This window comes from Betta splendens, chromosome 24, assembly GCF_900634795.4.
Source record: "Betta splendens chromosome 24, fBetSpl5.4, whole genome shotgun sequence".
Lineage (NCBI taxonomy): Eukaryota > Metazoa > Chordata > Actinopteri > Anabantiformes > Osphronemidae > Betta > Betta splendens.
The window spans coordinates 9,778,310-9,791,424 of NC_040901.2; the positions used below are offsets into that span (position 1 = coordinate 9,778,310).

The 13,115-nt window shown below is 53.0% G+C and overlaps 1 protein-coding gene across 2 annotated transcripts in view; it reads left to right on the forward strand.

Moving 5' to 3' along the window:
• sesn1 (sestrin 1) overlaps window positions 1-13,115 on the forward strand; it is a 29,318-nt gene that overhangs the window by 14,412 nt on the left and 1,791 nt on the right. The window contains exons 1-8 of one of the 2 annotated variants that reach the window (XM_029141316.3): window positions 10,134-10,391; window positions 11,074-11,139; window positions 11,216-11,416; window positions 11,495-11,677; window positions 11,920-12,156; window positions 12,230-12,484; window positions 12,569-12,759; window positions 12,879-13,023. In XM_029141316.3, the coding sequence (XP_028997149.1) occupies window positions 10,290-10,391; window positions 11,074-11,139; window positions 11,216-11,416; window positions 11,495-11,677; window positions 11,920-12,156; window positions 12,230-12,484; window positions 12,569-12,759; window positions 12,879-13,023 (1,380 nt within the window). In that variant the 5' untranslated portion in view covers window positions 10,134-10,289. Of the gene's footprint in view, window positions 1-10,133; window positions 10,392-11,073; window positions 11,140-11,215; window positions 11,417-11,494; window positions 11,678-11,919; window positions 12,157-12,229; window positions 12,485-12,568; window positions 12,760-12,878; window positions 13,024-13,115 lie in introns of those variants that run through there. The other variant, XM_029141315.3, reaches the window with a different exon arrangement.

Genomic DNA, 13,115 nt, shown 5'->3' on the forward strand with positions numbered 1-13,115 from the left:
TCCTCCTGCGGCGGACGCCGCTCGTGGGCTCTTCTGGAGCACTTTGGGGAAATATGTGTTTTAACACGCTTGCAACACAGACAGCTGCGGAGTGACGGCTGGTAAATTTAGTTCATCCTCAATGTCCTCTATCGGAGCAGGACTTCCTTTTCAGTTCCTTTCAAGTGTCGGTCGCAAAGTGGAAACTTTGCTGCATCAAAGCCAGACGGGACGAATCGAGGAGCATTTCTAAAAGCAGACGTGATGAAAGCAAAGGGCCCGAACAGAAATGCTGCACCGTGTTTACATGTGTTTTTAAATAACAGTCCTTCCACTGTCGTGTCGGTCCGGTCCCGTCCACGGGCGCTCTACGCTCCGAGTGTCGCACCAGGAGCGCTGATTTCATCAACGCGTTGACTCAAACGCCTCGTTCACACCTCCCAACCCTTTGTCTCTGAATATCTGCCCGTCCGTCTCTTGAATTTCCCCCATAGACTAAACTAGGTGCACGGCCCGGCTTGTGAATAAGCCGAGCTTTTCCCCCAAAGAAAGGCCCCTGTTTGGCTGCACAGAGAACACTCCTTTGTTCAGAAGGAACAGAACTTTCCAAGAACCCGTTTTTTTTTGGGCCTTCGCAGAAAATGTGCACATATATTTGTCCCTCCTACGATTGATTGTCCGCTGTCTAACAAGATGCCTGCTCGTCGGGAGGGCTTTAACTGGGGAGGGCTTTAACTGGGGAGGGCTTTAACTGGGGCGTTACAATGAAGTAGCAATGACTGTGTGTCAAAGCACAGATGCACGGAGGGTGGAATGAAAGGAAAAGGCACAGGATCTGAGCAGCGAGCTGAGAGTGCACTGACCTTATTCTGTGGGGGAGGGGGGGGGGGGGGGGGGCTGCCTGGATCTACCTCCCCGGTGAAGTGTGGGGACCCGAGGGCGCACTATATGTGGGCTGTTTTCGTGGCAGGGGGCTGCGGAGCCGCGGAGAGGGGGCTCTGTTTTCCGCGGGCGCCGCTCATACTTGGAGCGCTGCTCCGCGGGCAGCCTGTCACTATGTGGAACAGCCGCCGAGAGCCTTGGCTCAGGCCTGACAAATTTGCTGGGGTTTGAACCGTAGCATCTGTTGCTTTGAGGGGGCCTGTTATTTATCAAACTGAAGCTGACTCTGCTGGGAGCCCAGAACCAGAGAAACATGGCTTAGTATATGGTTTAACCCCCGTCCTCCCCCGTCCTCCCCACTCCCTCTTTCTCAATTTCTCTCTCTCTCTCTCTCTCTCTCTCTCTCTCTCTCTCTCTCTCTCTCTCTCTCGCCCTCTGTTGCCCCGCTTTCCCAATCTGAGGACGTGTTATTCAGATCCGTGTTTGTGAAGGGGGCAACTGGGGGGGGGGGGGGTGTGAAGGGAGGCAGGGGGTGAGAGGGGAGGAATGGGACGTAGTCCTACAGCGTTTTCTAATCCCCGCCGTCTTGTAGCTACATGTGTGGAAGGAAAGAAAGCGGCCTCCTCATGCAAGCTCTTGGCAGCTGATGTTGTTTTTCGAAAAACTCCGCACCGAAATGGGCCCGGGCCTCCGACTTTTTTTGAATTCCACCAGGACGTTCTTAGAAAGAGCGCAAGGAAAGGGGGGTAAAATAGCTCGGTTTCCACCCCGGGCGGCTTAAAATGATCCGAACCACTTGTGCTTCGCGCTGAATGAGAGGCTGCAGGCTGGTTGAAGGCCGGGCGTTCGCTGATGGAAGTAAACAAGCTGCCGAGGGGCAACGCGCTCCCGCTGTCCGGCTCCCGCTTCCCCCGATCCCCCCCGTCTCGTCCCCTTCGCTCCCTCTCCCCCCTCATACCTCCGCTGTGATGTAACTCCCTCCAACAAACATGTTTTTTTTTTGACAGGGACGCCCTCGACCGCGCGCACAGAGGCTCCATTCATGCAAACTTGTTTTCTTGTCGCTACACACGAGCGCAAACAGCTCACATGTCTCTCTCTGCTGCAGCTAATAAGTCCTTTATTTATGTAAAACGAGTCTTGTTATGATTTTCGATGCCCCCAAAACATGCCTCCTGACGCTGCCTTGTTGTTCCTCCTCTAATAACCCAGTCGGGCCTGAGCAAAGAATATAAACAGCCCTTTAAGGCCGAGCTCGACCAGACGCTCCCTCCTGCACATATAATGGTTCATCGGGGTACGACACCTTTTTGTGCGTCCTCGCACCCACGTTGACCTCTCGCTTTGTGTTTTCGCATGCTGTGCTTGTGGTTTCCCCCAGTTTGCCGTGAGCCTCTGGGCTGCAACGCTGTGCACGCCTGCAGGTTACACGTCCAGTGTCCAGCTCGTTTGCTTTACGGCTATTTCGGCCGCGTGGGTCGTGTGGCTGAGTCACTCCCACGCACTTGGTGGGAGACGCTGTGCGGGGAACGGAGCCTCGCCCCTCCCTCCTGGCTGGTGTTGGTTGAAGGGAAGATGACCATCTGCTGCCCCAGTTGCCCAGTGACTGGACAACAGCCTTCCCTTATGGCTCCCTTCCACTGTCCATTGTCTGTTTGACACTGTGCGTGTGCATTTAGGACGCGAGATCAATTGTAGGTCCTTTTTATGTGCGATCTGTTGCGTCTGTTTGCGTGTGGAACCTCACGGAGAGCGGCCCAGTCCAGCGGCGCGGTCCGACTCAGCCGCCCGGCGGGTCAGTGGAGGGTCGCACACGTCTACGGTACCGAACCTCCATGCGAACGTTGTATCTTCGCTGAGTGGTTCTGGCTGAGTCTGTGACGCAGCGCTTGGAGTCTCAGCAGGACGCGTGCGAACAGATGGCGGTGAGAGGAGGTTGCCATTTTGCTCACTGCTTCCAAACCAGTGCTGAAAAAGCTGCATACAGCGTATACACACTATGTTAGTGCCACATATGCGTCTTGATTTAGTCTCTTTTCAGTGATGAAATCTAGAGCAAGAGTTTGTAACTTTTCCCATCTCTCATTTCTCTCAGGCTACAATAAGTGAGTTTGAACTGAACAGCATTGGGGTTGTTTGACATCTTTCTCGCCCTCTGTTTCCATTTCTGTCCCGTCTCTGATCCTCTCCTCCTGGATTGTGCACTCCCTCACTCCCCCAAACAGGTGATGGGGGGCTGTACTGGGGTCAGTTATCCAGGCTTTGGAGAGCGATTGAGTGAAGCAGCACCGTCATGACACTTTGGTGTCTTCCACTTCCAGGTGTGTGTGTGTGTGTGTGTGTGTGTGTGTGTGTGTGTGTGTGTGTGTGTGTGTGTGTGTGTGTGTGTGATATGTATCTGGTTTGGCACAGACATGATCCCTTCACAGCCTCTGCTGTGTGCGGCTGCCACTAATCCCACACGGCGCTGACTCTGTACAGATACCGGTCCTCCTTGAATCCCCTTGAATCCCGCCACTCTGCTAATTCCCCTCCTGTGTGTGTACTCCGCGCTACAATGTGTGCCGCCTCAGGTGAGCGGGCGCAAATAGGTAATCCAGTGTACAGAGTCATCGATTTTCCCGCTGCGCAGGAAGCGGCTGGTTATTGATTCTCCACGCGGGTGATGTCACTGCAGGCGGCGCGGGCTGTTTGCTTATCCATGATAAGGTCCAAGGTGCTTTCTCTGCTCAAATAATGCCCTCGCTCCGTCCTCCTGTCTCCCACCGCTTGTTTCATTCATGGCGGATGCCCTCCGTCACCCCAGCGTCCATTATCTGTGACATAATCACCGACCAGCACAGTCTCAATAAAAGCCTTATGTTTGGCTACGGTGGAGGTCTGTAACAGTGTGATTGGTGTTAATGACATTTATTGTCAATGATTATTGATCAAAACGCACCTTTGTGCAGGTAATAGAGTTTGAATACATTATGTTAGTTTAAAGAACTCGACTCAGTTGAGTTGTTGTGTTGCTTTATTTCATATTAACATGTCATTGATCATGATCCTCTTTATCTGAGTGACCTAATCCACTTGTGATACAGTAGGTGCTTATCAGTGTACTTTGTCATAGGTTCATTTATTGTCATTGAGCTTGACAGCAGTGGGCCCGTTGCCAGACACCACTGTGGCCTAAACAGAGCTGTGTGTCACCAGTGGGGTTATTATATAACACCACTTACCTGTGCTCGGATACCGAAGCTTCCAGCTGCCAGGAAGTTTTCACTGCATCTGCTGGCGAAACCTAAAAATAAGCAAATCCAAATAGTCGTAAAAGCGACGGCTTTATTGTTTTCGGACGCCGCCTGAACGGACGTCACCACGGTGATCGAGCAGTCTTATCTCTTATTATGTATGACTTTAGCGCGATACAAACAATTTGCAGTCGTCGGTTTGTTTTCCTCTTTCGCTCCGTGCTACAATGCCGTTATTGATTAACCTCCGAGCAAATATGCCTTAACACTAGCGGTGGCATGAGCCGGGGGGCCACACACACAGCAGACAGGCTTCTGTCAGGGTTATCAGGTCCATGGAGGGCCGGTGGAGACGAGGGCCATCATCTGACGCCTCCGCCTGTGATTGTAATGATTCAATCAATTAGAGATTTAAACCCTTCATGGGTTGTAAACGACTCGTCATGTGCTTTTTGCTTCATTGGTGACATGTTTGTGAGAATTCTGCCCCCAGATATAGTGCCGAGGTCAGCATTTTGTGCTTTTTTTCCCCACAGTTGTTTTTGGACAGTACAGACTCATGATCTAATGTCATGTGGTCTGTGTTTTCATGTTTGAGGAACTCTGCTGTAGTCCCTGGGGGACAGCATGCGTGTGCTTTGAGACCGTCTGTGTTGGTGCCTGTCTGGCTTGTGTTCTAGGTTTTAGCCTAAAACCGAAAAGAAGCGGGGTGTGACTGACACTCCAGTCTGCACGCAGTCCAGTGAGTCCTTGACCTTTGACCTTTTCACTGTTGTTGTTTGTTTTTTGCAGATACACTTTAGCCAGAAAAGAGCAATAAAGTAAACAAATAGTGTCTGGAAGGAAAACAAGCCTACGTGTCCATCACGCATTCTTGCACGTCACATCGTGTAAATGAGAGCTGTCCTTTTTCTAAACAGACTGTTTAACAATGAGGCAGCGTTTAACGAGTACGGATGATTCCTCCCCGTATTCCGAGCGTCTCCTCCGGCCGAGTCGGTGACGACGGGTGAGAGGGACAAAGGCCACGGCGCTCAGGTTTCCACCTAATCAAAGCCACATTTCATAAGCGATTAAACATTAATGTGGCCATCGCCGCGAGCTCTTAATCGGGCGTCTGCTTGCCATTTTGTTCTGCCATTCAGTACCGGGCCTCATTGCCTATTAATGAAGAAACAGGACCCTGCCAAAATGCTTCTCGGGCCCATATCACTTCCTCGCCATGAAAGTACACTGGTATCACGTCCCCTCTTCCACTCTGCAATCCAAATACATCCCGGCGAAGGTTAGAGATTGAGAGAATAGATAGTGGAAACCGAGAAGGCCAGAAGGGAAAGCAGTTGCACGGAGGTGCAGGTTAATGCGGAGCGCAGTGGTTAATTTCTAATCTGCGTTGCATTACGTCAGACTTTGATCAGCGCCTGTTTTTGTCCCACCTCACGCTGGATCATCAGGAGGCCGTTGAGCCTTGTTTTCTCTGGGCAGAGGCATGAAAATATAGGGATTCGCCGGGTTTAAAGGCTCATCGGGTTTTTATTGCCGTTTGATTGCTAGCTGGGCTGTTGTGAACTTGTCCCTGCCGAGTGAATCACCCCCCGCTCCGTCTTCGCACAAAGCGGCGAAGCGCCGGCTCCTTTTGTGTCAGCTGCGCAGTGGCCATTAGGAGTTATAAGGTGATAATCAACAGCGCTTTGGCCCGCGTCCCGGCGCGATGAGTCACGCTTTGCGCAGTCAGCAGAGCTGAGGTGTTGTCGGAGCGAGGGGAAAGGAGCAGCTGCGAGTGCCAGGAGGCAGCGTCGCACCCGAGCTGTTTTCTGCCGAGGCCGATCTCAACCCCCGTCCGGCTCCTCGGTCCCGTGTTTTCTGACGGCGGCGGCGATAAGGTCGCGCCCGATGACGTCCTCGGCGCTCGGAACGCTTGCCCCCGCGGCGCTATCTGTCTGTAAACCAGGCGATAACGTGGGAGTCAGAGAGCAGCTGAGAGTTATTCTAGGAATGGAGGTGAAAGGACAGGTGGAGCCGGCGAGGAGGTCTTCATGGATTTGTCACAGCTTTGTCATAACAGGCCGACGGCAGCGTCGCAGCGGAGGCTTTGGTGTTTTCTGGGTTTCACTGGGACCTGTGCTGCCGGAGCCGGCCGTATTGTGACAGCTGCCCTCTCCTTGTTAGAATAACATCCCCGGGAACTCGCTCTTCCTCACGTGCTCACCGGCGCTGCAGGCCAACGCCTTTCCTCTGGATTGTCACACGCAGCGCATATAGATTATGAGCCCGTTGATTACGAATTCACGAACCGGGTACTCCACCTCCACCCCCTGCTGTGCGCCTTTCTCTTTACTGCGCACTTCCTGAGGTCTCCGCGGCTCCTATGCGGCGTATGGAACCCAAGGCGGGTGTTTGTGGGTCTGGGACCTGCTGGGCTGGGGCTGGGGTTGGGGGAGGGGGGGGTCACGCCTCTCCACTCAGGAAAAGCGGCGCTTGGCGAGACTGCTCCGCTCTGATGGCGTGCCAGAACACGCACGGATCAGAGCGAGGCGACCGGTGGGGGGGGTTCTAAATGGGCCAGGAGCTGCTCAAAGTGGACCAGGTGGCATCTGAGGTGTCAGACGAAACAATAAGCTTTTGTCCGACTCTGGCGTTTATGATTAACCGGGTCCGATAACTCGGCGGTATGTCCTTAAAGAGCCTGGGCAGGAAGGGGTTAAAGGGTCTGCTCCGGGCTCGACCCTAGAGCCCTGTTTGAACAGAGGGGTGGGGGATCTCCCCTCAGTCTGCACACTTCACTCTCTAATGGTTAAACCTAGTCTTCTCTTCTACAAAAGTTGCTATTTATTCCCAGGCGCAAAGTTCTGGGAGCTGCGATCCTTTGGACCGGGTCGGTCTGCGAGGTTTTTTTCCATTCGCTGTGCAAGTGAAGTGGATCAGAAAACTGAATGACTGGCTGCGCAACAGGCAGATCAGGCTGTTGAGTGAACTTCTTACCTCCGCAAAACTTTTTTTTCTTGTTTTCCTTTCCTTCTTTTTTTCTTTTTTCTTTTTTTTTCTCTCAGCGAAACCATATAGGCAGAAGATTGGTTCCTGTAACTGTTGTTCTGGCCCCCTGATTGGTGGAGGCCTGTTGCTAGGCTCATGTCAGAGTTCTCCGCTTCCTCTCGCCTGCTCGCTGATAGGCCGGGTCGGCGCTGGTCTGGTGGACCTCCGCTGCTTGTTCAACATCCCCTCGCTTTCTGCGGTCGCCCTCGTATCTCGCTGCATGAGAAAACACGGCAGCCGCAGCCGAGACACATGTGCAGCGTTTTGACGCCTGGCACGACTTCCTCCCCCTGTTTTTTAATCTGAACTTTCATCGTCCTCTTTTATTGGTTTACGGCTGCTCTTAATGCTGCCCCGCGCTCATAAAAGGGCAAAAACAACTGCTTTTGTGAGCTTTTGAGAAAGTATCTGTCATGCTCATGGTCCCATAAACCCTCAGTGATCTCAGCGAAACCGCTACTTCACTTGTGTTTTTTCCGCGTTTCGGGTCGAATTCCTCAGGAGCGAAGTCACTTATCGAACTCGCTCCTTCGGCGGCGATGCCTCTAGAAAAGACGCGCTGTCGCTCCCAGAAGCGATGGTGGAAACCAGTTTTTATTTAAAGTGGTCACAGTGGGTTCCAGTAATGACGAGTTCACGCGCGTTTCTGCAGAAAGAGACGTCAAAACAGCAGTGAAACCTGTCAAAGCACTGCAGCGCTCATTGTACTGTATATCACATTGCCAAGTGCTTCTACACCATTAACCCCTTCATCATCTCCCATCAGCCTCGTTACTGATGCTGCCAGGTGCCTGGTTGGACTGTACTGGCAGTGGAGCCCAATGTCCGTCAAGCTGCTGCAGGGATTAGTTTGTTTTTTTCAGTGCTGCAGAGGCAGATGGGGAAGTGACTTCTTTAGAAAAATTACTAAAGCTCCCCCTCAAATTTTGCCTGTGCAAGAATCTGAACAGCTGCGTCTCTAACCTTAAGACGAGGTCCAGGAACGTGGCAGAATTGATTTCTACGAGCCTGTTCCCCTTTAGGTTCCACGGTGAGTCGAGGTCTTACCTGTGTTTCAGACCATGAGCTGTTCCAGTCACTACTACTTATGATGAAGGCCCTGAAACAGTACACGCTAATCAATTTAATCTGCCAGGCTGTTGCTCTTTATGGGAATATTTTTATTACCTCTAGTGTAACACTAGTGGAAATGTGTCCATTGTTCAGGCTTTCCTCCACTCGATCACTATCTAATGCTTTACGCGCTGTTAAAACAAATCTGTGAGGATTCCTGTTGTTTTCAGGAGCCTGGTCCTTCATTATGACCAATCTTTGTAATGTTGACTTGACCTCTGTGTGCCCAACACACACACACACACACACACACACACACACACACACACACACACACACACGCCTGCCTTCAGGGTGGCACAGCGACTGATTGACTCCCCCCTCTCGGCTGCTGTGTTAAATTGAACGAGTCCTCACGCGCTCATTCCCAAATGGGAATGTTCCCAAAAACAGCGTTCGTCATTTGACCTAAATTATATATATTTTTTCTTTCTGTTATCTTGGAGAACAGGAGCGTTGAAATTGGCTGCGTACTGAATTTTCAAAGATGACTGAAGATGTAGGTCTTCGTGTTCCCCTGTGACACCTGCACTGTGGTTTCCTTATGTTACTGTACACTGTGTTCTGAGGCAGCTTGAGACGACACCCCTGAATGCACTGAGGCTCACAAACCAGGCGGCTTCAGCTTTTCATCTCCTCACAGTAGCAGCTGGAGGCGGAACATCAGCCTGGGCCAGTAACACCCCCCGCATTAGTCAGCGTGCGCACTCCGACAATAGTGTTTGGCCCGGTCCGCGGGGCCGGACCCCCGGGCTTTGTGGTGCCGTAAGCCCCAGCGCTGACCAGCCTCTTGTGCCGCTTTGCTGAGCCACGGGGCTCCTGGCAGCCCTGGGAGTGCTGACTCCAGCCCTGGGAACGTGCTGATGCCCTCCCCGCGCCCCACCCTGTGGCATCGCTCGAGGGGCTCCGTTCACACAATGAACCTGCTGATCGCTGTGCAACGGGGCCGCCGGCTCGCCTGACAGGCCAGGCTGGACTTCTTCTTCTTTACGTCCTCTCTGCCATTTTGACTTGGGTGCAATCATCTTACAATGCAATGCAATATTAGACCTTCACGTGCAAATGACATTGACTTAAAGACTAGCGTGAGTGAAATTTAAAGGAAGATAAAGCTGTGATATACCATTTGCAGCACTGTGCTGTTGTCCGTTCCCATCTTGTACCATTCTAAGGATTTATTGACAATGGAGCAGTAATAAAACAGTGGGACTGTACCCGTGAGCCTGTTATTGCCAAGCTGGGACAAACAAAGCCATAAGCGCTGCCTTCCTTATCTGCGCTTCCTCTCTCCTCCTCTCTCACAGCCCTCCTTGAGCCGGGCCTGATTGGTGGAGGAATATCTGCGGTTTGAGCGCTGCCACCTGAAGGGCCGCTGCTGTTGTTATTGCAGCTCCGCGCTAACCGGCGGAGGCCCCGGGCGCCCGGCCCCCGCGGCGCGGCACCGAGCCGCCGGGCCAACGAGCCGCTGCACGTCGCTGCTTTGCTTGTTGTTGTTTTTTTTAATGCACATTGCACAGATAACGCACTCACACGCTGCATTTTTTCCAGCTATATTTGGCAGGAATCAATCTCCTAGTAAACTATTCTTAGGAAACTATTCCGGCCTCCTCCTGATTGATTGCTGTCATTGTTCAGCATTGCACAGAGCGTCCCGCATGCCGGTAAAGTCGATCATGATCAATAGCAGCAGGGAACAAAAGGAGAGAAGTGATGATGTTTTCTTAGAGGGGGATTGTTCTCTTTGCTCACGTTTTTCATCCCCCCGCCCCTTCCTCACGCGTTGCTCCGCCCCCGCGCCGCCATTGGCTGGCGGGCGGTTGTTTTCGCCGCGCGATTGGCCCGCTCGCGCGTCGCTCACGCGGGGCTCGACTTATTTACCGAATGTATGACCGAGGCAGGACGGTATTCTGCTGTGGGGCTGCAACAGCTGACGGCCGAGCACTTTACCCAGTGCCTCCAGGAACAAAGAGCGGAGCAGAGGAGCCGTTCCGACGACCTTTTAAATTTTACACCGCTTAAATCAGACAAGCGCGGGGAGGACACGACATGAGGCACGCAGTCGCACAGACAGGAAATGTGGAGAATAATTCGTTCGCGGTGACAAGGTTGTTGAAGATTTGCACCCATTGTGAGCGGCTCAGCAAAAAGGTGAGACGCGAAAAAACGCACCAAATGGACAAAAAAAAAAAGGTGGTCTGACTTAAAATGTGCGGCGGTGTTTGGTGGCGACGCGCCCGGTGACCGGAGCCGTTTGTCGGGGCTTGTTTACGAGCTGGACGCAGTCGGTGGTCGACGGGGAACGACCCGGGGACGAGCCGGACTTTACCGACCGGCGGTCGCGGCCCGGACGCGCGGATGTCACGTTCCAAGGCGCCGTGTCAGCTGCCGTTCAATGCCCGCTTTGCGCCCATTCATTCGGCCGCTTCACCTGCTCCATTGTGCGCCCGCGGACATGTCTCGACAAGCAGCGGAAAGTTGCAGGACGTAATGGAAGCGATGCGCCGGTTTCTATTGCTCGTGTGGACAGTCGACCGGTCCACGCGTGGGGACGTCTCATTATTTATGCATCATCATGATTTAATTGTACTTTAATGCGCCTATTAACTCTGGGCAAATGGTTATTACGCTGCTATTACACCGCTTCTACCTTATTATTCAGGTTTGCTGCGTTCGGACAAAGAGGTTTAGATTTTCCACTTCTTACTGGGGCACCGAGAAAAGGGGCAGAATTCGAGGCAGTAGAAATGGGGAAGTGATGATCGAAGCCAGTAGCGTTTCTGCTTCTGCGGTATTTAATGTGCATGCTTTTTTCTCTTTCTTTGCTCTCCAGGACTTGGGAATAAGGATCCCAAGGCCCCTAGGCAACGGACCAAGCCGATTCATCCCCGAAAAAGAGGTACGAGCCGATCCGGGATCCTGCTCGCGTGTCATAAATGTTACGTCTGCTCATGAGCGTTTGTTTGCTCTCTCAGATTCTTCAAGTCAGTAAAGTGGACACCAGGACACAGTCAATATTTGAGGATGCGTTCGCAGCCCTCGGTCGCCTGGACAACATTTCTCTGGTAATGGGATTCCACCCGCAGTACCTGGAGAGCTTCCTCCGCACGCAGCACTACCTGCTGCAGATGGACGGACCCCTACCTCTGCACTACCGACACTACATCGGCATCATGGTACGGCCCCGCGTCTCTTCCTCGGCTGAGCGCTCGAGTGCCCGGCGCTCACCTGTCGCTGCCTCTGTGCTCCCGCAGGCGGCAGCGAGACACCAGTGCTCCTACCTGGTGAACCTGCACGTGAACGACTTCCTCCAGGTGGGGGGGGACCTGAAGTGGCTGAACGGCCTGGACGAGGCGCCGAGGAAGCTGCAGCAGCTGGGGGAGCTCAACAAAATCCTGGCCCACCGGCCGTGGCTCCTCACGAAGGAGCACATGGAGGTGAGAGTCGTGGATGTTCGCCTTCACGGGACCAACTGAGCTCACGAGTGGAGGCTGCAGCTGTTCAATTGGTTAATTTGTCTGGATTTACTATTAGCACGCACACACACACACACACACACACGTAGTATAGACAGTAAATCAGACTTGAAGTGTCAAAATGGGTTTTCCCCTCTTTCTGAGGCTCAGTGAGGCTGAAGTCATCTTTGGCTCCGCTCAGCATCCCTCATTGTTCTTTCCAGCGCCTTCTGAAAGCGGAGGAGCACAGCTGGTCCCTCGCCGAGTTGATCCACGCCGTGGTCCTCCTCACACACTACCACTCCCTCGCCTCCTTCACGTTCGGCTGCGGCATCACGCCCGAGATCCACTGCGACGGCGGACACACGTTCAGGCCTCCGTCGCTCAGCCAGTACTGCGTGTGTGACATCGCTAACGGCAACGGCCACGCTAATCACCACGACGACGTGTTTGGCAACCAGGTGAGTAGAGGGCGCCGTGTGTGCGTGCGTGTGCGTCCTTAGCGTTGTCTAATGCCGGTCTGGGCTTCTGCAGGACGTGTGTGGCGAGGTGGAGGTGCTGATGGAGCGGATGAGGCACCTGCAGGAGTGCCGTGACGACGAGGAGGCCAGCCAGGAGGAGATGGCCACCCGCTTTGAGAGGGAGAAGACCGAGAGCATGCTGGTGGTGACCGCGGAGGACGAGGAGTGCGTCCCGTCCAGGGATATCTCCCGACACTTTGAGGACCCCAGCTACGGCTACAAGGACTTCTCCAGGAGAGGGGAGCACGTGCCCACGTTCAGAGCACAGGTAGGAGGTCGTTTAATTCTAAATATACAGACTCAGATGTGAGATCCATAGGAGTGTTATTAACTAGTGGTGACTTGTTCTTAGGATTACAGCTGGGAGGATCACGGCTTCTCCCTGGTCAACCGCCTGTATCCTGATGTCGGTCAGATGCTGGATGAGAAGTTCCAAATGGCTTACAACCTGACCTACAACACCATGGCGACACACAAGGACGTGGACACCAGCATGCTGCGCAGGGCCATCTGGAACTACATCCACTGCATGTTTGGTATCAGGTCAGTCTCTGGAGAGTGACAACGCTGAGGCAGCGTTTTCCTTGTTCGTATGTGTTGCTGTGCCCAGTCAGCACCGCTCGGTCTGTTTGCTAACATTCATTTTTTTTGTGTATCCTCAGGTATGATGACTACGATTACGGCGAGATAAACCAGCTCCTGGACCGCAGCTTTAAGATCTATATTAAGACCATGGTGTGTAGTCCTGAGAAGACCACCAAAAGAATGTATGAGAGCTTCTGGAGGCAGTTCCAGCACTCGGAGAAGGTGAGATCAATCCCTTAATCTCCTCTTTTGGCCTCCGTATTGATGACAATTCAACCAAAGTGCAGAACCTTAAATCTCCCCTCTCTCTGTCT